The sequence below is a fragment of the Hyperolius riggenbachi genome, chromosome 8, assembly GCF_040937935.1.
Source record: "Hyperolius riggenbachi isolate aHypRig1 chromosome 8, aHypRig1.pri, whole genome shotgun sequence".
Taxonomy (NCBI): domain Eukaryota; kingdom Metazoa; phylum Chordata; class Amphibia; order Anura; family Hyperoliidae; genus Hyperolius; species Hyperolius riggenbachi.
In genome coordinates this window covers 196,006,956-196,032,210 of record NC_090653.1, presented here as the reverse complement: position 1 = coordinate 196,032,210, position 25,255 = coordinate 196,006,956, and the positions used below count along the sequence as shown (strand labels likewise).

The following is a 25,255-nucleotide window of genomic DNA, read 5'->3' as shown; positions in this document are numbered from 1 at the left end:
CCAGCCTCTGTTGCCCCATGGTGTGCCTCCAAGACCCCCCTGCGCGCCGCTATACCCCCCGCAGTGCTGGCGACACGCAGCGTGTCGCCAGCACAATGTTTACCTAAGCTTGTCTGTTAGCGCCGCTCCCCCGCCTCCTCTGTATCGGCGCTACCCGCCCGCAGCACTTCCCTCCCGCTGATTGGAGCCAGCACTGCGGGGGGTATAGCGGCGCGCAGGGGGGTCTTGGACGCACACCATGGGGCAACAGAGGCTGGTGTTAGTGTGCACAACCAGCCTCTGTGCCCCACTAGCATAATTAAATCCCACCTCGGGTTCTCTTTAAGTGATGAGGGTCCTGTGCATATGAGCATGTAATTGGCGTAATTTCATTGTTGTTAGAATTTTCACTGCATAATCACTGCAGCTATTACCATATATTTTTATTAATTAACAGGTAACATTGAGGTTTATTCACTAAACTGTGTTGTCTGCACATGTGAATTTTTTTTTCCATTTTTTAGTGGATACACCCATTACAAAAACATTATTAATGTTTAGTCCAATCCAGAAGGGGTTCTTATGGCCCATACTCATGAGGGACAAAAGTGGCCTGTCGCCAGCACACGTGAGCGTGTGCGCGACAGGCCGGCAACAGCTCATTGCCAGGTCCCTCCGCATACACACGGCGGAGGGACCTGGCAACTGATGCGGCGGAAGCTGTCGCTGTTGCGCCTCCCCCCGCCGGAAGCCCAATGGATTACTTATCTTGTTGCTGTCGCTAGTCCGCGTACTCACGCGGACTAGCGACAGTTGCGGCGGAGTTGCGGCGGCGACTGTCGCCAGGCGATTGAGCGGTTCAATCGCCCGGCAAAATGAGCGACGGTTCGGGGTACGCGCCCGTGCAACGCCGCATACTCATGGGCGACCTGTCGCTGCAACACGCGCGCGCCGCGTGTTGCGGCGACATTTGTAGCCCGTGAGTATGGGCCATGAGAGAAAGAGGGTGACAGCAATCCCCTGTGAAGCTTCTGGGGCTGTATAAACAGGGCCGGCTCTCTCATGAAGCAAGGTGAAACATTTCAGGCGCAAAGATTACAGGGGCAGCATTTATCTACTGTGTGTTTATACTAACAGCATACAGTCTGAGTAGGAGGAAAAGCAAGCCTCACAGACTCACAACCAGCCAGTGTGCTATTGTGTTGAGCTGCAGCATGTCATGTGAGAACATTACATGAACCAGAGCAAATTGTCCGGTGTTGTGCGATCTTTCCAAATGGGGGGCACCCTCACAAGTTTTCCTAAGGCAGCAAAAAGTCTAGAACCGGCCCTGTGTATAAATCATTATTAATAACTAGCAAACCTAAGCCCGTATAAAAACGAGCTTTAGGTCTGTGTTTCTCGCCACGCGCGTCCACCAAGCGTGCACTCTCCGCACACCCGGCCGACCACTTACCCGCCGCACACCCGGCCGCCCGCTCACACACCGCACACCCAGCCGCCCGCTCACACGCTGCCCGCTCGGCTCCCTGGCCCCATCCCCGTCCTCCTGTCTCTGTGAGGCTGGGTCCGTGCTGCGCACATGAGCGGTAGCAAAAAGCACGAACCCAGCTACACAGGGACAGCATGACGCAGGGACACAGGGGTTTTATTATAGAGGCTAACAATGCTATTACACAATGACAGGTAGCCATTGCCATAATATTTAGTAATTAACATAGGTTGTACTTGTACTGCATGCTGTAAATCCTGGGCATTATGTATACTATAACATGCATTCTTACAGTAAGCAGTGCTGCTCACATTAATTCTATTAGATTTTTTTTTTAAAGAATGTAATGCTCTAAGAATGCATAGTCAATGCAGTATTGCAATTTTTAACTCTTTTCTGTCTGGAGCTGCTTGTTTTGTGTCTCATTGTGATGAGCTGAAGCAGGGAGCTGATCTCTTCTGAGGGTTTAATAACACACAGAAGGCGATGAGGAGAGGAGGGGGTGGAGGAAACATGCAATGAGAAGAACCAGACAGGCGCATAAAGAACATAGGGTCTGACAGTACAGGCCTCCACATCACTCTGCTCAACACAAGGTAGGCTTTATTCCTCCTTCAGACCACTCTCCTCCCTTCGGGTAGCTTTTCACATCCTAAAGACATCTGATTATTTGCTTTACATAACTGTGCATCAAATAATTAGGGCTTCTTTTTAACACAAGCAGCTGATGCATTATTGTATAAAATCTCTGCTTCTTTATGGCACTGTGTATCCAGATCATCTGTTTTAAGCACCACATTCTGCATTTTCCTAATATAATGTAAAGATAGACTTAACAACCAAAATAAAGGGAAGAAAAAAACATGTGTTCCTTTGTGTTTGTTGTCGTTCACAGACATATATTTATAAAATACATATGTACTGAGCAGTTGCTTTTTATCATTCTATCTGGTTTATGAATTACTGACACAGTAAATCACTCAGCATTAGTCTTATTAGTATGTATGCATGGTTCAACTGCACAATTGTTGTTTTTATTATTTAGTATTTATATAACGCCAACATCTTTCGCAGCGATGTACAGAGAATATTGTCTTGACACTTAACTGTCCCTCAGAGAGGCTCACAATCTAATCCCTACCATAGTCATATTTCTATATAGTTTAGTATATGTATCTTATTCTAGGGCCAATTTACGGGGAAGCCAATTAATGTATCTGTATGTTTCTGGGATGTGGGAGGAAACCAGAGGGCCCGGAGGAAACCCACACAGACACGGGGAGAACATACAAACTTTGTGCAGATAGTGCCCTGGCTAGTATCCAAGCCAGGAAATCAGAGCTGCAAGGCAAGAGTGCTAACCACTACACCACGATGCTGCCCACTGCCCAAAATATATATTTCTCTATACAGCACTTAGAATATAAATACATATATGTGAAGAACATTCTCATTTAATTATATTTAAACATTATCTTTAGATTTAAAGTGGCATCTTTTTAACACATGAACCAATATGTTTTTATTTTCATATATGTATACATTTCACAACTATGCACTTGCGAAATTGAGCTTTTTATCTATACATGTACTGTGTTCAGTAATTTCAATGCATAGTTTGCAAATATTATGGGTGTCTAACCTTTATCAAAATTAAAACACGGTTTATCCGCAATACCTGTAAAAATACTGAGTGTGCTAGGGTTGATATGATTCATAGCCAAGCAAAGAGAAAGAAACCCAGGAACAAGCACCACTCATAATGTTAAAAATATACCGTATACACTGATCTTTATTAAATAATGATCAATCACAAATTATTGTGCACTCAAAGGACATCAAAAAAATGTAAAACACATAAAACATTCCATAAAACTCCAAGCCATTATATCCGTTTGCAAAGATGATCATTCCATACACAATAGTATGTAATAGCAACACTGGGGCTCAAAAAATGGCCCCCAGGTCGGATGAACCCGGGTTCAGTATTAAAGTGAACCTAAAGGCAAAAAAAAAAATGAGATGAACTCCCTTGGGGCTTCCCTCAGCCCCCTGCAGACGATCGGTGCCCTCGCAGCTCCAGTCCGATGCTTCTGGACCCGCCGGCGACGACTTCCGGTTTCGCCGTCACCGGCCGACAGGCATGGGAACGCGAGTGATTGTTCGCGCTCCCAGCCTGTATATCGCCCCCTATGCTGCTATTGCGGCCTCCTGGAAGTGTTCACCGGCGAGTGCAGAGGCATCGGAGCGGAGCTGTGAGGGCACCGATCGGCTGCAGGGGGCTGAGGGAAGCCCCAGGTGAGATCATCTCATTTTTTTTTTGACTTTAGGTTATCTTTAAGTAAAGTGCAAAAAATATGTGCAAAAAAATGCTATTATTCAGTCACAGTGAAACATACTGTATATCATCATTTACAGTGCTTCATCAAAAAATCTACTACCTGAAATATAACAAACAATACACAAAGTGCTTGAATAGTGCAATCACAAACAATTCTAATTAAGAACAGTTAGCATGTGAATAATGCCTTACTAAATACAGTGAAGCAGCCCAAAGATAAAGTGCAGAGTACAGAGATACTTAGCCGAGTGCAAATAGGTGCTACAGGCAAAGGTATGGCAAGGAGAGACGGAGGATCCCCTCTAAATGACCCCACTAGTTCCGCGGGTGTCACCCCGCTTTTTCAAGGAGAGGAGAGACGTATCAGCTGATTTCAGCGCTCGGCTCTTAGCTATGGGCGCCCCATAGCAGCAATGCTATGCTACGCGGGGCACGTAGCGGTAATTCGGTAATTCGGGGCTCTGGTGGCTGCCAAACCCCGAATTACATCTCCCTCCGAGTTGCGACAACTCGGAGGGGGAATAGTATTTAACCAGTTCCCTACCCTGGGGTTTTCCTCCTAAAAAACCCAAGCAATTTTCTACATTTCACAGGTCTCCCATTCATTAGCCAATAACTTTAGCAGTACTTATCACAAATAAATGATCTATACCTTGTTTTTTTGCCACCAATTAGGTTTTCTCTAGTGGTGCTAAGTATTATTTTACTTTGAATGCATTTTAAAGGGAATAAGGAGAAAAAAAATGAAAAAAGTTATTATTTCTCAGTTTTCAGGCATTACCGTTTAAAAATAAAAAGTATTACTGTAGATCAAGCCCACATATTTTATTAGTCCATATGTCCTGTTTATTTCAACATTTAAATCATCTTCCTAGTACAATGTATGGCGACAATATAATATTTGTAAATAAAGGTGTATTTTTTCAATTTTTTTGCTTTGCACTTTACTAGCAATTACAAGCCGTATACGCCAAAATAACAGTAATATACCCTCACGGCATACATATCTAAACTGCTAAGTCCATTTATTAGCTCCCACCCCCGCAGTTAGCACGATGTGCCCCTTTATTACCCTGCACCCCCCACAGATAGCCAGGTGTGCACCTTTATTCCCCCCCACCCCCCATAGATAGCCAGGTGTGCCCCTTTATCTTCCCCCCCATTATAGATTGCCAGATGTGCCCCTTATTAGCCCCTCCACCATAAAAATCCCAGATGTGACCATTTATTAGCCAGATTCGCCCCTTTGTCCCCGTACCCCCATTGATAGCCAGTTTTGCCCCTTTGTTCTTCTCCTCCAATAGGTAATCAGATGTACCCTCTATTCCACCTCCCCCCCATGGATAGCCAGGTGTCCCCCTTTATCCCCCCAGTATAGCCAGATGTGCCCCTTATCAGCCCCTCCCCCAGTATAAAAGATATATATGTGCCCCCTTGACCCCCCATAGATTGCCAGGTGTGCTGCTGTATTCTCCCTCCCTCCCCATAGATAATTAGATGTGTCCCTTTGTCATTGCCCCCCCCCCCATATATAGCCAGGTGAGCACCTTTGCCCCCATAGATAGCCGAGTGTGCCCCTTTGCCCCCCTCCCCATAGATGGCTAGGGCTAGGTGTGTAATGATCCTGCCCCCTCTCCCCCTTAGATAGCCCCCAGATAGCCATTACGCCCCCCTCCCCTCACCTCCATGCTGCGATCGGGCAAGCAGCATGGAAGATTAGCATGTACACAGCTCACCTTGCCTCAATCCAGCGCGATCAGTGTCCCCTCCATGCATTACTTCTGCCTGTGTCATTATGCCTAATGGACCGGGTCCCGGCTTCATGACGTCATCAAGGCGGGACCCGATCCATTCTGCATAATGACACAGGCAGCGATAATGCACGGAGGGGAGGCTGATCGCGCTGGAACGAGGTGAGGTATGCTGTTTACATGCTAATCCTCCATGCTGCCCGATCGCAGCATGGGAGAAGAAAGGGGGGGGAAGCTAAATTACAGGGGATCGGGCAGGGGGTTGGAGGATCGGACCCCCGGGAGGGCATCCTTAATTAGTGTAGTTAGAGGGAGGGGGGTTAATGAGCTCAGACGTGTGCTAGCACGCGTACTGTGCTCATTAAAGAGAACTGACTTATATTCACGTCATGTGGCTTTCAAGAGCCACTTACAATGACGTGAATATACTGTATGTAGGATGCGAAGTGGTTAACGCCGCCTCGGAGTTTAGCAGCAGCGGTGAGAGCTGTCGGCCGGCCCTCAGCACGCCGAATTAATATGGACTCAGAGGAGAGACCGTGAGCCCCCAGTGTTAATATTACATACTATTGTGTATGGAATGATCATCTTTGCAAACGGATATAATGGCTTGGAATTTTATGGGATGTTTTATGTGTTTTTAATCTTTTGGATGTCCTTTAGGTGCACAATAATTTGTGATTGATCATTGTTTAATAGAGATCAGTGTATATATTTTGAACATTATGAGTGGTATTAGTTCCTGGGTTTCTCTCGCTCTTTGCTTGGCTTTATCAAAATTAGGAATGAGCAAACAACACAGTTGACAAGAAGTGAAACTGTACCCACCTGTATGCAAACTGGGCACTTACCTGTCTCGCCGCCTCTAGCCCCTGCTTGCTGCTGTCCATGGGCCTGATTCATTACATCACTAGCACAGCCGTTACTACATTAATTAAAATAGTAGTGGCTGCGCTAGTGAACTATCGCGGTGGCAATATTTCAGATATCGCGGTGCATGCGTGGAGCGGCCGCTGGTAATTTAGGAGCACATGCTACACAGCACTAGCGGGCTTTGTGTACAGTTCTGTATTCAGCTTGCACTGATGTCATTTAGCTCACACTGCTGTAGCAGCGCTGCTTAATGGATCGGGCCCAATGTGCCCAACACTTTAGGCTTCTTGTTATCAAAGTGGAAGTGCTGGGCACATGGAAAGCAGCAGTTAGAGTCAGTGACAGGTAAGTTAACTCTTTCACCCCCAGCCAATTAGCAGCGCCGGCGGGTTGTTAACCCTCGATCTGCCGCCACAAAGTGTATAATACACTTTGTAATGTATACAAAGTGTATTATACAGGCTGCCTCCTGCCCTGGTGGTCCCAATGATCGAGGGACCACCAGGGCAGGAGGCAGCCCTTCTAGTATACACTCAAGCACACTGATCCTGCCCCCCCTGCCCCCTGATCGCCAACAGCACCCCTCAGATCCCCCCCTGTTCACCCCCTCAGACCGCTGTTTGCCCCCAATCACCCCCCTAATCACCCATCAATCACCCCCTGTCACTATCTGTCAATGTTATATTTTAGATCAGGTCCTAAACTGCCCCCTGGGGGCTCCTGATCACCCCCACCTCCTCAGATCCCCCCCAGACTCCCCCTGTGTACTGTATACATCTATTCTCCCCTATAATCACCCACTGATCACCTGTCAATAACCCATCAATCACCCCCTGTCACCACCTGTCACTGCCAACCATCAGATCAGACCCTAACCTGCCCCTTGTGGGCACCTGATCACCCGCCCACACCCTCAGATCGCCCGCAGACCCGCCCTCAGATCACCTCCCCAGTTCATTGTTTACATCTGTTCTCTCCTCTAATCACCCACTGATCACCCATCAATCACCCCCTGTCACTGCTACCCATCAGATCAGACCCTAATCTGCCCCTTGGGGGCACCCAATTACCCGCCCACACCCTCATATCGCCCTCAGACCCCCCCCCCCCCCCCGATCACCTCGCCTTGTGCATTGCTTGCAGCTATTCTCCGCTCTAATCACACCCTGATCACCTATCAATCACCCCTGTCACCACCTGTCACTGCTGCCCATCAGATCATACCCTAATCTGCCCCTTGCGGGCACCCAAACACCCGTCCACACCCTCAGATCGCCCTCAAACCCCCCTGATCACCTCCCCAGTGCATTATTTACATCTGTTCTCCCCTTTAATCACCCACTGATCACCCATCAATCACCCATCAATCACCACCTGTCACTGCTACCCATCAGATCATACCCTCATCTGCCCCTTGCGGGCACCCAATCACCCGCCCACACCCTTAGATCACCCTCAGACCCCACCCCCCAATCACCTCGCCAGTGCATTGCTTGCATCTATTCTCCTCTGTAATCACACCCTAATCACCTATCAATCACCCCGTCACCCCCTGTCACCACCTGTCACTGCTACCCATCAGATCAGACCCTAATCTGCCACTTGTGGGCACCCAAACACCCGCCCACACCCTCAGATCGCCCTCAGACCCCCCTGATCACCTCCCCAGTGCATTTACATCTGTTTTTTCCCTCTAATCACCCACTGATCACCCATCAATCACCCCCTGTCACCACCTGTCACTGCTACCCATCAGATCAGACCCTAATCTGCCCCTTGCGGGCAACCAATTACCCGCCCACACCCTCAGATCACCCCCCCCCCCTGATCACCTCCCCAGTGCATTGCTTGCATCTATTCCCCCCTCTAATCACACCCTGAGACACCCATCAATCACCTCCTGTCACCACCTGTCACCCCCTAGCACACCTACCCATCAGATCAGGCCCTAATTTGCTCCGTGTGGGCTCCTGATCACTTGACCAAACCCTCAGATTCCCCTCAGACCCCCTTCCGATCACCTCCCCAGTGCATTGATTGCATCTATTCTCCCCTCTAATCACCCCCTGAGACACCCATCAATCACCTCCTGTCACCACCTGTCATCCCCTAGCACTCCTATCCATCAGATCTGCCCCCTGCGGGCTTCTAATCACCCGGCCAAACCCTCACCTGCCCCACCGCAGTGACGGAATTTTTTTTTTCTGATCACTGCTGGTCTCTAAGACTTAACTGTGGCTGAGACCAACCGTTATGCCACACAGTACGCAACCGCCAATCCAAGAAGCTACCATGCCCAGCCTTTTTGGTGGAAACCACTCCAAGTTTATGAACGTAACATTTTTTGGGGCCTTCTCCTTAACATGGGTCTAGTCAAAAAGAATGTATTGCGGTCTTATTGGTCTACGCACCCAATACATCACATGCCCATGTTCTCTGCTGCCATGTCCAGGTCACGATTTGAGAACATCCTGTGCTTCCTGAACTTCAGTGCCAATACAACCTGTCATCTAAGAGGCCAACCTGCTTATGACCGGTTCCACAAAATTCGGCCCCTCAGACCAGACCACCTGTCATCAAAATTTGCAGATGCTTATACCCCTGAACAGTCATTTTGAGGAATTTGGTTTCTAGACTACTCCTCACGGTTTTGGGCCCCTAAAATGCCAGGGCAGTATAGGAACCCCACAAGTGACCCCATTTTAGAAAGAAGACACCCCAAGGTATTCTGTTAGGTGTATGATGAGTTCATAGAAGATTTTATTTTTTGTCACAAGTTAGTGGAAAATGACACTTTGTGGAAAAAAAAACAATAAAAATCAATTTCCGCTAACTTGTGACAAAAAATAAAATATTATATGAACTCACCATACTCCTAACGGAATACTTTGGGGTGTTGTCTTTCTAAAATGGGGTCAGTTGTGGGGTTCCTAAAATGCCCTGGCATTTTAGGGGCCCTAAACCATGAGATGTAGTCTGGAAACCAAATGCCTCAAAATGACCTGTGAAATCCTAAAGGTACTCATAGGACTTTGGGCCCCTTAGCGCACCTAGGCTGCAAAAAAGTGTTGCACATGTGGTATCGCCGTACTCAGAAGTATAATGTGTTTTGGGGTGTATTTTCACACATACCCATGCTGGGTGGGAGAAATATCTCTGTAAATGGACAATTGTGTGTAAAAAAAATAAAAAAATTGATGGTGACCAGGCCATTTTTCACAACACATGGTTGTGCAGCTTTGTCAGGTTGCTGCAAAGCCCTATAACTAAGCACACAAATTAATCTAACCTCCTTTTATTGTCCTTAACAGGACATTTTTTTGGAGGTGTCTGAACGCTCCTGCGATCCTTATTTTATCTTTTATTTTTATCAGGCTTAAGGCCCATACACACGTCGGATTTTAGCGAACGACCCGTCGTTTGAACGTTCCGTCGTTCGGACGTTTTCACGTCAAATCCGACGTGTGTACAGACTATCGTTCGGGTGATAAGACTGGTTACCAACGATCCGCCGGGCGGATCGCTGGTAACCAGTCTTATCACCCGAACGATAGTCTGTACACACGTCGGATTTGACGCGAAAACGTCCAAATGACGGAACGTTCAAACGACGGGTCGTTCGCTAAAATCCGACGTGTGTATGGGCCTTTACAGTGCCTACTTTTATCTCCCTTCCCCTCCCTCTCCTTCCCACCCCCCTGCCCCATCCTGAATTGATTTGGACGGCTATCCATCCTCATCTATGCCTCTCATAGGCATCAGCCTATGAGAAGGCTTCGATCACTCTGAGGGACAGCCGAGTGTCCCTTGTGCAGCGCTGCACTAGATAGCAGCGCTGTACGGATGTAAACAAAGGGGATTTCTTTCCTCTTTCATTTACTAATGGCCTGCTAGCCACGATCGAAGCTAGCTGGCTGCTCATGGTGTGATGTGGTCGTTAGGTAGTTAAATTTCCTTCAGTGGTGGAACCGTTTGAGGTTTGGCTGGATGAGTGCATGTTAGGTAATGAATGCTAACTTTGCTATGTTTTTAAAGCATACACTATTAAACTACACACTATTTAAATTAATAACATAATTTTGTATGCGCGTAATTCTTTAACGGTGCAAAGTATTAAGCGTATAAAAAATATCAACGCTCTTTATTATTTCACTACCGACCCCTATCTAATGAACGCGCTCTTCAGTACTTGCTGATAGTGCTTGCAGCATTATGACCTATGCGCGTTATGAAATAGTGCTGTTTAGTGAATCAACCCCATAGTTTTTATTTTTTTTGTGTGTGTTTGTATTTATTTTTTTTTTCTATCGGGGGGGGGGGGGGGGGGGTGACACAGGACTTCCTGCCTGGAGTGACAAAAAGGCTAGATATACCCCTGTATGCACAGTATGTAAAAAGCTGGAGCTTAATGACAAAAAAAGGAAAATATAAACAGCTTCTGGTTGAGTCATCAGAAGGAAGTAGTCAGCATAAGGCTTCTACTCCTGACTAACACTTACCCACATGGCATTCTGTACTCAGGGTTACCTTGTAAAATAGGACAGAAAATTTCCATCCTATGAAGTCCCCTTGTACCTGGTCACTGCTCAGGGCTGTTAGTTCTTGTCATTCATAACTGGCTCATTGGCTTTCATTGTGGATGTTAAAGGAAACCTGAGGCAAGAATAGGCTAATGAGATACACAATTGTATCTATCAATCTACGCCTAACATTTGTTTAGAACCTCACATTATTATTTTCTGTGTATCAGCTAAAAAGTAAGTTTAATTGTTGTATTGTCTCAATCGAATTATACAGTCTTTCACACAGTCTGAGAAAGATATAAAGGTGCCCAATTATGGTACAATTTTTTTTTTTACAAAATGCGATCTTTCGATGTGATTTTAATGTTTGAATTGTATAGAAAAATCGCCGTTTATGAAGGCAATCGATAAGGACCGATTCTTTGGTCGATTGATAAATAGGATAAATTTACGATCTGAAAGTTGGATTTTATGATCGCATTTAAAGAGACTCCGTAACAAAAATTGCATCCTGTTTTTTATCATCCTACAAGTTCCAAAAGCTATTCTAATGTGTTCTGGCTTACTGCAGCACTTTGTACTATCACTGTCTCTGTAATAAATCAATGTATCTTTCCCTTGTCAGACTTGTCAGCCTGTGTCTGGAAGGCTGCCAAGTTCTTCAGTGTTGTGGTTCTGCTATGCACTCCCCCCTCAGGGGGGAAAGAAACACACAAATGATCTCTTGAGATTCAAAAGGAAGGCTGTATACAGCCTGCTTGTGTATGGATGTATTTTCTATGTGTGGACATACTGTACATCAACCTACTTCCTGTTTTGGTGGCCATTTTGTTTGTTTATAAACAAACTTTTTAAAACTGTTTTTAACCACTTTTAATGCGGCGGGGAGCGGCGAAATTGTGACAGAGGGTAATAGGAGATGTCCCCTAACGCACTGGTATGTTTACTTTTGTGCGATTTTAACAATACAGATTCTCTTTAAAGAAAGAATTGTTCAGTAAATGGGAAAAATCAATAATTAACGTACGATTATTTTCGATTGTAAAAATCGCATCGAAAGATCGCATTTGATGAAAAAATTATACTGTTAATATCCACCTTGACACAAAATATATGAACTATACAATCAATGCTGCGCTTAGCAAAAGCTAATTACATAATGTAGTTATACCAGGTATTACCAAATAGTGCAGGTCCTGCGCCAACTATATAAACAATGTTCAATTAAATATGAACAACATATAGCATAAAAAGTCCATGTTTTTGGTCCTTAGACAGGTCCTGCAAAAACTAGTCTTGCTCAATATATCTGCTGCTTACACGGGTAATAGCCTACTACTATACCCAGCAATGGAGGACTCATCAGATATAAGGACTCTAGGGACCAGATCTGGCTGTGCAGATGGAAAATTTAAGGTCTCCCTCACCACAAATGACCCCTTTGTTTCTGAGCTCCAGCCTCTAGTACAATCTCCTTAGACTAAAATTTAGCTACACCAAAATGTGTGTTTGTGACACACATTTCTCCTATTCCTTGTATCCTCAACTTCTAGTGCACCAGGGTATGGTGGGGAAACACTGTAAAAAACCTTTGCAAAGTCCAAGTACACTACATCCTATGCCTTTCCCAAGATCTAAATTGGCATTTACCACTTCATTAAAGCTGAGCCTGTGGTCTGTGGATGAGCTGAAATGAGATTATTCTGTGCTATAATGTCTTGTATAGCATCCATTAGAATACCTTCAAATAGTTTACACACAACTGATGTTAAGCTTACAGGCCTATAGTTTCCTGGTTCTGATCTTTTTCCCTTCTTAAATAAGCTGTACGCCAGTCATAGGTAACTAACCTACTTGAAAGAGAATCATAGTATGTATGTACACTCACCTAAAGGATTATTAGGAACACCATACTAATACGGTGTTTGACCCCCTTTCGCCTTCACAACTGCCTTAATTTTACGTGGCATTGATTCAAGAAGGTGCTGAAAGCATTCGTTAGAAATGTTGGCCCATATTGATATGATAGCATCATGCAGTTGATGGAGATTTGTGAGATGCAGATCCAGGGCACGAAGCTCCCATTCCATCACATCCCAAAGATGCTCTATTGGTTTGAGATCTGGTGACTGTGGGGGCCATTTTAGTACAGTGAACTCATTGTCATGTTGAAAAAAAAATTTGAAATGATTCGAGCTTTGTGACATGGTGCATTATCCTATTGGAAGTAGCCATCAGAAGATGGGTACATGGTGGTCGTGAAGGGATGGACATGGTCACAAACAATGCTCAGGTAGCCCGTGGCATTTAAACAATGCCCAATTGGCACTAAGGGGCCTAAAGTGTGCCAATAAAACATCCCCCACATCATTACACCACCACCACCAGCCTGCACAATGGTAACAAGGCATGATGGATCCATGTTCTCATTCTGTTTACGCCAAATTCTGACTCTATCGAGACTCATCAGACCAGGCAACATTTTTCCAGTCTTCAACTGTCCAATTTTGGTGAGCTCGTGTAAATTGAAGCCTCTTTTTCCTATTTGTAGTGGAGATGAGTGGTACCCGGTGGGGTCTTCTGCTGTTGTAGCCCATCCGCCTCAAGGTTGTGTGTGTTGTGGCTTTACAAATGCTTTGCTGCATACCTCGGTTGTAACGAGTGGTTATTTCACTCAACGTTGCTCTTCTATCAGCTTGAATCAGTCAGCCCATTCTCTTCTGACCTCTAGGATCAACAAGGCATTGACTGCTGCATTTTGATTTCTTTTTCTTTTTCAGACCATTCTTTGTAAACCCTAGAAATGGTTGTGCGTGAAAATCCCAGTAACTGAGCAAATTGTGAAATACTCAGACCGGCCCATCTGGCACCAACAACCATGCCACGCTCAAAATTGCTTAAATCACCTTTCTTTCCCATTCTGACATTCAGTTTGGAGTTCAGGACATTGTCTTGACCAGAACCACACCCCTAAATGCATTGAAGCAACTGCCATGTGATTGGTTGATTAGATAATTGCATTAATGAGAAAGTGAACAGGTGTTCCTAATAATCCCTTAGGTGAGTGTATATGTATACAAGTATGTGCAATGTGGGTGTGTGTCTGATTGTCTGTCTAAATGCGCGTACACAGGCCATACCGCCGCAAACGACAGGTCCGTCAGACCATACCGCTGGGCGGACGTTCAGCCGACAGTAGCACGTGTGTATGCACTGTTGGCATACTCATAAGGCTGTTCCTGAATGATCCGCTCAGCGTGTGTACACGCCTTTACATTACCTACCATGATCTTCTCTGTATTTTTTGAGTGTCAGTATGTTCTGCATCTTTTAATAAAATCAGCATCTACTGTGTCTCATAAAACAAAAACATGCACCATAGCTTGATGTTAACATGTATTCTGCCTATCTGGTGTTGTGGCCACACTTAAGCATCTAAGAACGGGCTGCTAGCCCTTGTCCCAGAAATGATATGGGCTTTCTCAAGTGATAGTCTATAGAAAGGTCAAATACAACAACAAAGAGATAGCTTACGATATACTCTTTCAGAATTATATTGTCTCTATTCAATGTATAGCCAACACGTATGTACAATGTAGAACACATGAATGAAATAGAGGCATGAGGAAAAATGGGTGCTTGGTGAAGCCTATATAAGTCTAAACAATAAATAAAGTTGTTGTTAAGTGGGTGCCAAATGAAAACGGAAAATATTTACAATGGCAATGACTTCAGTAAAACATTGGTAAATGTTACCGATATTTTAATACAACTAAACCTAACCATACACTCACACAGAACCTCCCCCCGATGCCTAACCATAAAACCTCCCTTCCTGATTCTTAACTCCAAATCCCTCCTTCCTGATGCTTAACCCTAAAACCTCTCTTCCTGATCCCTAACCTTAAAACCCCCCTTACTGATGCATGACCCTAAAACCCCCCTTCCTGATGCCTAACCTTAAAACCCCCCTTCCTAACCTTATGATTTTCAAGTTAGTACATTTCAAGACGATAATTTCCAAAAACGAAACAATTGTAAGCACTATAACTTTCTAACTTTCAAAACAATAAACATTTCAAAAACTATAACGTTCTAATATTCTCAAAACAATAAAACTGTAAAACAAAACAAACAAAATACAAATACAGCACAATTTGAAAATAAACAACGTGAGGTAATCACAGAACACTAGGTGCTGTTTGTGATATATAGTTATAGACTCACTCAGTCAGGTAGGGCTGAAAAAAATCAATCCGAGCATATATACATACATGTATGGTAAAACTTGCAGTGATGTACAGGTGCAGTTGCTAAATATCAAACTTTACTAAATTTACCAATTAAGATCAATAAGTTCTGGCTATAGTCTTGCTGTTGTCAATATTGGACACACCACAGCACAGCAGACATAGCACATTCTCACTAATTGTAGTAGTAGAAGAAGGTAGAGGAAAGTGCATATAGATTTTCACCCTACAAAAACACAGGCAAATCCCAACATGAATGCATTATATACAGTGTCAGAAAGGTAGAATCAAAATAAATCAAAACCCCATTCCAAACAAAAGTGATGTCTACTTAGAGCAAAAGCCCATGTCAGGCTCTGACATATATATAGCTACATGCTCAAATTGGGGGGTTAACAGAAGCCACAGCTATGTGGGATGAATAGTTGCACTGATCACAATCAGTGCTCTCCTGAAGAGCCAGATTAACTGAACCAAGAACATGTGGATTACTGCAGGAAATGCTATACAATATTTTACAGTAGCAGGAAATCTGGGTGCCTGCGGCTAATGGAGAATTTGGATGCCCCATAAGCACTAATGCAAATAATGCAAATATCGTTAATAAGGCGCCTTATTTGGGCACCCAATAAATATAGTTTTCAACATTAGAACATTTACATTATCAAATATTTTTTAGTTTGTATGTACAAATGTTATGATTGTAAGGATGTTTGTGCAGGGGGAAATGGTTAGAGTTAGCTATCAGGAAGGGTGTTTGTGTGTGTGTGTGTGTGTGTGTGGGGGGGGTTAGTTAAGGTAAAGGCCCATACACACGTCGGATTTCCGCGAACGACGGGTCGTTCGCCCGCTGAATCGGGCGTGTGTACAAACTATCGTTCGCTTGATAAGAGTGAGTTTGAGCGATCCGCCCGACGTTCAAACGACCCGTCGTTCGCGGAAATCCGACGTGTGTATGGGCCTTTAGGCACCACTGAGGAGGGGGGGTCTTAGTGTTAGGCACCCCCAGGAGGGTTTTATGGTTAGGCACCACTAGGGGAGGTCTTAGGGTTAGGCACCTCCAGGAGGGGGTCTTAGAGTTAGGCAGCACCATGGGGGTTAAAGTTGGTAGTAGAGGGTTGAGTGTGAGAGTAGGGTTAGGCTACTTTAGTAAGCTTTTCTACTTTTTTATTATTGTTACTAGCTGATGGCCCGGTGTTGCCCGGGTATGTATGTGGCTGGTGTTGGCTCCACCCACTTTTACTAACCCTAACACACAATTACTCAATGACCAAGTTTTTGAGCTTGCAGTTTTTGGCATCAATAATTTGCATTGAAATAAAACAAATCTGATTGGCTGTTTGTGGCTCTACCCCCTTTTCTGAATTTGAACCCCAGTCACCCAATGACCAACTGTAGACACAGACAAGACACAGAACATTTATATTGCGCTTTTCTCCTGGCGGACTCAAAGCGCCAGCTGTACAAGGTTTGAGGCGTGTGCCATTAACAGTGCAAGAATGGCAGCAATTAAATATTCCCCTTGAAAATAAATAAGTGAATTTCGATTGGCTTTTGTAGGCCACACCCACTTTTCTGAGTGTTAATCCCAGTCACCCAGTGACAAACTGTGCAAAGTTTGCGAACCCTACCATTAACAGTGTAAGAATGACTGCAGTGTACATTTTCCCAGTGAAATTTGTGTTTGTCTCCACCCATTTTTGGTCATGGGGATAAAAATGTTATTCCAGGTAATGTACTATGTGTGTGCCAAATTTCATTCAAATCCATTCAGCCATTGTTGTGTGATTGAGTAACAAACATCCAAACATCCAAACTTTCAGATTTATAATATTAGTAAGGTTAACAATTTTCATTCGACAATATTATTATGATAATATACATGATCTACACTTTAAAAACAAAGAAAATGTGTAGATATTAACAATATTTTTATTAACAAAATGGATATTAACAATATTTTTATTAACAAAATCCTGCACCCATTTTTCCTTGCGCCCCATTTTCATGCACGCTATTTTACCCCCTCAAGTATCAAAGTGCTGCAGCATGCCTTGAATGATGAACTAAAGTTCCAGAGCAAAAGAGGGTGCAAAAAGTCATAGCATGATAGGAAGGAGGACACTCCATAGAGCGATCAATGTTCTTCTGAGGATTCAGATTGGTGTCAAGTTGGATGTGATTTCCTCTTGGCTTCTGTGGAACTGGAACAGGGAGATCACATGTTTGTTAAAGTGGATCTCATCTTGTTTCTGGGCTGCACACATGACCTCTTCTTTAAGTGGGAATGATTTGAGATAGCAAAAACCAGATGTACCACTTCTTTGCGATCAGAATATTTTGGGCAGATTGTTCCCCAGCTGGGTTTGGGTAGCCTTAGGCTCATCTGCGGAATCTTGCTGCTTTCAGCCCCCCCCCCATATCCTCGGAGAAACAGCCAGATGCGCTAGAATAAATAGCTTTGTGCAGAGGGGACACGGGAGCTCTCAGTCAGCCATCTTGCTCAGACACCAAGCCACACCCCCAGATGTCTTTTTTTAACCAAACAAACTATGTTACTATGCTATGTTACCTAGTCATTTTTGAGAAAATGATAGGAAAAAAGGGATTTTTTTCAAATGCGGTTAAATGACAGGTAATGCATCATCCTATCAGTAGTGTAATTATACCTATTTCAAAAGAAAGAGCAGTGAATTTCATGCCAGGGTTTCCAGGTGGTCAGTACGCAGTGTGTAAACCTGGTGAAATTTGCAACACTCTGACCAGGGATCGCTGTACAGCTGCAATATTGCTGTATAAGCATCCCTGGCAAATTTAGCTGTGATTTGGCAATTAAAAAGTTAAGTAAAAATGATGTGGGGGTCCCTCCTCCTGCACCTCTTTAACCGCTTTTCACCCATTCAGGCTGAGATAACCAGAATGTGGAGCCCAGACTGCATGGGGCTCTGCAGCCTGAGTTATACCAGCTTTGGAAGAGGGGGCCAAGCTACCGCTCTCCTTGCACCCATCCACCACTATACCTATTGTCAGTTTGTCACAGAGGGCAGGGGACCCACAGCACCATACCCTGTGACACCCCTGCCTCCCCAGGTGTGACAATACATACAGCAGGAAGGGAGTTGCCGCTGTTCTGGGCTTGCTACATTTACACTACTGATAAGTTGATAAATTATCTGTCATCCACCCGCATTTAAAAAATAAAATTTCCTACTGTAAAATTGATTTTCTTAAAAACGGCAACATCTTTTTGAATCTTCTAATCTGTTCTTCTTAACATACCCAATGTTATTTCAGCTTTCTTAATATTCTACAATCAAGGTAGCGGTTTATTTAATACATAAAAATTGCTGTAAACGACATGTGTCCTCCAGTGGCCACTGATAGCTACAATTAAGGTCTACTTTTCCCAGACTTTTCATGGGCTGCTATTAAAGACAATGGTGAAAATGGTTTATTTACTTTGTTCCGCAGCACACACTGTTATTAATTCATTCACTTGGTATGATCAGCCTTTATAAATTATACCAGGTAAACAGAAAAGCAGACTTTTGAAGGGAGCAATTTACATTTTATTCTCGGTGAAAAAAGTTTTTATTGGAGTAACATTGTTGTGTTACAGTCCCAGATAGTAAAGAAATGTACTTCATTTTAGGGCTTGTTTTTATGAAGCAAACTTTATATCCTTCTCTTTAAATGTCCACAATTTGGATGGAAGGAGGCTGGAATGTGTCCCAGACAAAGCTCTTTTTCTTCGGCAAAGGGCAAAAGACTAGTAGTCTGCCTGGTGACATTCCTTATGGAGGAGGAGTGGACAGAGGCTGCCCTTGTGTCCTTATCAATTTCACTACTTTTACAGTCATCATTTCTAAATAAATACTGAATCCACTATCTTCACATCTGTGCCTGTTCAATGTCTCAATCGTCTATCCAGAAATTGTAACTGTTTAGCACCAACAAATAGGTAAGTCATATTTCTTTATTCTCCTGTCATAAACCTTTCATTCATTGGTTCTTTTCCTACACATAACTAATGAGGGTTTTAATGCTTTTTCCTGCAAATGCTTCTATCATTCTCTTAGACAATCTTAATAAGTTACTGTATTTATATTTGTTCATTGTTTTTCTTTTTTTTCTCTTTAAGGCTGTGTGATCTCTTGGAAAGTAAAATAAGTCACAATTTCACTAACATGAATTTATGCTGGAATGAAATAAAGAAGAAATCTCACAGTCTGAGGTATAAAATGAAAACTTAAAATTCTACAGAATTCAGCAAACATTATCATGTAAAATGCTAAAGATGTACAGAAATCAGATAATTTTATTATGCAAAATGTTTTCATTTTCACATGGTAAAGTAATATTATTAAGTATTTGTTTGGAAAGCTAATATCTCAAATTTTATACGTATACCTCTCAAGTTATTTCTGAGATTATATATTGGTTACAGTCCTCTAGCATTTAGGCTCGGTTCACATTGAGTTACGTTCCGCTCCGATGAGCGTAACGCAGCAACGGCAGCAATGGTTTTTCAGACAGGAAAGTTCACATTGCTCTGTTCCGCTTAGTTCCGTTCCCTGCGTTCCGCTCATCGGAGCGGACGTTCACGACATGTCGGGACCTTGCGTTCCCGCTCCGCTAATGGAATGGAACGGCAGCGCAGGAGCGGATGCGCTCCAATGTGAACGTGCCCTTATTGATTATTTTTATGCATTTTATCTTTGTGTATATAACACCTATTATTGTTTATCACACAGCACTTTGTAACATGTGGGTACTTTGATAACAACAAATACTAATACTGTACTACAACTACTACTGCTACTGATAATATTGATAAAAAATAGCCTGACTGTTGCCAAATACACACATACTAATAAGAAGTATGTTTCTTCCACAGTAAAATGAGCCATACATTACGTTTCTATGTTGCTGTCACTTACAATAGGTAGAAGAAATCTGACAGAATAGACAGGTTGTGGATTAGTTAATCTCTTCATGGGGGATTCTCACCGTGGCCTTTCTTCTTTATAAAGTTCCCCCTTAAAAAGCATATATACAAAGATGCTGGCCAGCCTCCCTGCTCGCTGCACACTATTTTTGCAGTTGGATGGAGCAACTGCAATGTATTAAGTGCTTTAGAAAATTAAGAAAACCATGAGAATCCCTCATGAGGAGATGGGCTAGTCTAAAACCTGTTGGTTCTGTCACAGTTCTACTACCTACTGTTAGTGACAGCAACATAGGAGAAAAGTAATGTATGACTCATTTTACTCTGGAATAAACATACTTCTTATTTGTATGTTTACATGTATTTTAAATTCTACGATTTTCACGATAATGGTCTTTCTAAAAGGACAAATGAATGAGAAATATAACTGTTGTCTTCTGAACATACAAGGTCATCAAGCATACGGACCATCAAATTATGTATAATTCTTTAATTATGAGTGTGGTGAGTTGTAATGAAGGTGTTCTTATTCTTTTCAGTTAAAGGGTACCACGGATGAACAGCAAAAATATTTTATACATACCTGGGGCTTCCTCCAGCCCCATACGCTCTGATCGATCCCACGCCGCCATCCCCCTCTGCCCGCAGCTACGAGAACCGGCTCCTCGCTGTTCCGTCAGTCGGAGCCAGGCTAAGCCTAAGGGAAGTGCGCTGTTTGCGTATCTCTGCAACAGCCGCTGGAGAGATACGTAGAGGGCGCACTTCTCCAGCGTAGCTGGCTCCGATGACATCAGTGATGGGAGCCGGTTCTCGTAGATGCGGGCAGCGGAGGACGGCGGCGTGGGATCGATCAGAGCGTATGGGGCTGGATAAAGCCCCAGGTATGTATAAAAGCTTTTTAATTTTCCAGTCTAGGTTCATCTCTGGTTCCCTTTAAAGAAAGAATTGTAATGCAGAAGAAAGGCAATGTACACCTGGCACTGCTACTAAACACTGCGTAGACTTATTCAGATGAATGCATACATTAGAAACACTTGTTGGTGAATTTGCATATGAAAACAAACATACCATTTAGAAGATACAAGTCAAAGAGTGGGTGCAGGCACTCGGGTGAGCATGACGACTATTGCACGCTGGGCGGTGTTTCTTCCAAGACTGTTTCTATTATTTTTTTGCTGCTCTGAAAAGTTTTGTACTGGTCATTTAATCCACACACTCACCATTTAAAGTGAAATTACAGTAAAAAATGTGTACTCTGCTCCCAAAACATTTACTAGATTATTATGACGATTGAAAAAAACTATCTAATAAGGTTAATGTACACTATTACACCTTATCATACTAAACAAATTCTGGAGCTTATAATGACTGCTCTAGGACAGGATAGGGACCTGCACTGATCCTAAAGAAGGGAGGGTGTTGTGATTTTTACACCGGTGACAGTTCATGGAAATGTATGTAGCATAACTATAGGCTGCATTTACAGTGGGGCATTGCAGAATGAATTGGAATGAAAATATGGAAGCATCTTAACACAGAGGCCTTGATTCACAAAAGCATGCTAACTTAGTTAGCACGCCTAAAAGCTTTGGGGCGTGCTAGCTACACTGCTAAGTAGTTAGCACGCCCACAGCTTTTAGTTATCGCGCGCAAAGTTTAGGTCTAGTGCAAAAACGGCGCACTAGATGTGCCTATAACGTTGCACTGGGTGCGCCCAAAACGTCGCATGGTGCGGCAATTCGGGCGCACCTGGAGCAACGTTATAGGCGCACCCGGTGCGCCATTCTGCGCGCACCGCTCCGTGCTAAACTTTGCGCATGATAACTTTGCTCACTTAGCTTAGCACGGCCTAAAGTCCTTTAGGCATGCTAAGGGCCTTTTCAGAGGCGTGCTAACACTTAGCACGCTTTTGTGAATCGAGCCCAGAAAGTCACACTGGAATAGTACATCTGTGTGACGTTCAGTGTTTATCTGATGCAAAGCGATTAAGTGGATAACAGTAAACCCAACACAGTGCATACAGTGCATTACCACCTACTATTTATTGACTGTATGCTTTACTGCTTACTGCTGTATGCTTTTATGCTTTACTGTGTGCGACACAAAGGTCGCATACTGTGAGTGATGAATTTCTCATTCCATTGCGCTCCTGTTTTCACAGGGAACACAACGCAGCTCCCACTGTGAGCCTAGCCTTAGGGTAATAAGGAGTCAGGCATTTTTTTACTATATGCCAATGTGTATTTCAGTGTCAGTCCAAAATCCGTTACGTGTTATCAGGGCCGGGCCGAGGCATAGGCTGGAGAGGCTCCAGCCTCAGGGCGCAGTGTAGGAGGGGGCGCACAATTCATTCAGCTGTCATTCCTAATTGTGTATGAAGCAGAAAGAAATAAGGAAAGGGGATACATAGCAGTGACTGCAAGCCAGATAACTAGATATTAAGGTGTTGGGGAGGTTGTGGGCCCTGTGGCCCTCTTAGTCTAACAGCAATCAGTGAGTGACAGCTGGGGTGGGAGGGGTGGAGGGGCGCACTTTGGTGTCTCAGCCTTGGGTGCTGGAGGACCTTGTCCCGGCTCTGCGTGTTATTGGTCGGTTTTGGAATAATGTTCTGATTGTGCATATACAGTATGTATATATATATATATGGGATTAGCAGCTCCACAAGAAGACCCTTGACTGGGGGATGTGTGCAGGCAAACAGAGGATTCCCCAAGTCCTCAAAAATACAACAAAGTTCTACAAGGGTTTGCAGCACACAAATGCTCTTTATTTGAGCCAACCAATATACAATGTAGTCCCCACCTTTGTCAAGTTAACACATAACAGGAAATAAAAAGATATATATATAACCACCAGTGCATGAAGGGACCTCATGGTTGCCTGAACAACAGGCCAAACATTAATTAGAACATAATTAGATGCATGAATCCAATGCAATGAACCACACTTAAGTGTGTATGAATAAATAAGCACACCACAGCTCTGACACGTGAGAAAATGTTTAATCTTATACCTCTTGCCCGTACGTCGGTCCTCAAACCATTGACCCTTAATCAGCTGCTGACATTCACTACAACAAAGACAAGGATAACATCCAAGTCGGGTGGTACCCAAGAAAGTGGTATGCTCCCTCTTCTCTGAATGGAAATCAGATCTCACCAATCTCTGACCAATCGTGAGATTTTTTCGAATTGCTGATATGGGGAAAAGGCACAATCAAGAATCTCAGGATATGTATTGCTTAAAGTAGAATATAACCCTGCATTTCAACTTTGCTCTAAAACATTATTTACAGCATATTATATGCAACCAGCATTTTTTTTACTAGACCAGCATTGGAAGGGTTACACACAGATTTTTAAAGTTCTGTGGAGAGAACTGCTCCCCGCAGCCGAAGTTTAGATAGATACATTTAAGTAAGCAGAATGTAACAAGTGAGGAATGTTACACACTCTTTGGCTGTCCTCCAGCTCCTGCACAGTCAGAGAGAGTGAGTCACATTCCACACGTGTTACATTCAGTTTACTTAAATGTATCTATCTAAACTTCGGCTGCGGGGAGCAGTTCTCTCCATGGAACTTTAAAGCTCTGAGTGTAACCCTTCCAATGCTGGTCTGGTAAAACAAAAAATGCTGGTTGCATATAATATGCTGTAAATAATATTTTAAAGCAAAGTTGAAATGCAGGGTTATATTCCACTTTAAAATGTGCCTTTATCTTCTAATAATAGAATGCATCTTCTGAGATTGGCCATGATGCTAAAATACAAAATGTATTCTTTTGCCTCAATCTGGTCTCGTACCTGTGGTGGCTGACAACTGGTGTTCAGTGGTCATCTCCACCTCAGACAAGAGATCCAAAGGATAGCCCCTCTCCACAAATTACTCCACCATCTGCTTTCTCCGCACAGTTTCTACCTCAGCATTAGTAACAATTCTGTTATTCCTCAACATTTGGCTCTTTGCCACTGAATGGAAAACAGCAGGTGGATGGAAAATATTTAAACCTAAGTAATTGGTTACGATCAGTTGGTTTGGGATATATATCTGTGGAAAAAGAAGAACCTTCCCTCAATACGAGGGAACAATCTTTTTCATATGCAATGTCAAACCTGATGTGGGCATGGAACTGGTGTAACTACTTACTGCAGTATAATCACTTCCTGGGAAACTTCATTTAAAGTCCCAGGGCCGAGAAGGGGGTGGCCGCCGCTCGGCTGCGTGCGCTACCGTTACCGCCGGTGAGCGGGGACATGAATGAATGAGAACACAGTTCCTATTCATTAATCTAAGTCAATGAAAGCTGGCATCTTTTTGATGCCTGCATCATTGTGTCTTCCGGGTGTTAAACTGCCATGCATTATTCAATGTCATGACTGTACAGTGTCTTGTATTTCTTATGTATATCTGTTCCCCATAATTTGTTTGTACTATGTACAGGAAGATGTTGGCGCTATATAAATAAAAAATAATAATAATAATTATTTCCGATTCACGTCCTTACATACATTAATTGGAAATAATGACTGAGGACATCTTGTGGCCAAATAGTAAAACTACATCATAAAAACATATTATTTAATAAAATCACTTACACTTACATCTAAAATTAACCATTTCCCTCCCACACTCCCCCATAGTACCCAAAACACACACACACACACACACACACACACACACACACACACACACACACACACACACACACACACACACACACACACACACACATATATATATATATATATATATATATATATATATATATATATATATATATATATATATATAGTACAGACCAAAAGTTTGGACACACCTTCTCATTCAAAGAGTTTTCTTTATTTTCATGACTATGAATCTTGTAGATTCGCACTGAAGGCATCCAAACTATGAATTAACAGATGTGGAAGTATAGTACATAACCAAAAGTATGAAACAACTGAAAATATGTCATATTCTAGGTTCTTCAAAATAGCCACCTTTTTCTTTGATTACTGCTTTGCACACTCTTGGCATTCTCTTGATGAGCTTCAAGAGGTAGTCGCCTGAAATGGTTTTCACTTCACAGGTGTGCCCTGTCAGGTTTAATAAGTGGGATT

At 43.4% G+C, this 25,255-nt stretch overlaps 1 protein-coding gene across 3 annotated transcripts in view; it reads left to right on the top strand.

The window, feature by feature from the left end:
- The first annotated feature begins 1,998 nt into the window (after positions 1-1,998).
- The window catches only part of DRP2 (dystrophin related protein 2), a 697,048-nt gene continuing 673,791 nt past the window's right edge, over positions 1,999-25,255 (top strand). For 2 of the 3 annotated variants that reach the window (XM_068248074.1, XM_068248072.1), the window contains exons 1-2: positions 1,999-2,067; positions 19,351-19,443. In XM_068248074.1, the coding sequence (XP_068104175.1) occupies positions 19,397-19,443 (47 nt within the window). In that variant the 5' untranslated portion in view covers positions 1,999-2,067; positions 19,351-19,396. Of the gene's footprint in view, positions 2,068-19,100; positions 19,171-19,350; positions 19,444-25,255 lie in introns of those variants that run through there. The other variant, XM_068248073.1, reaches the window with a different exon arrangement.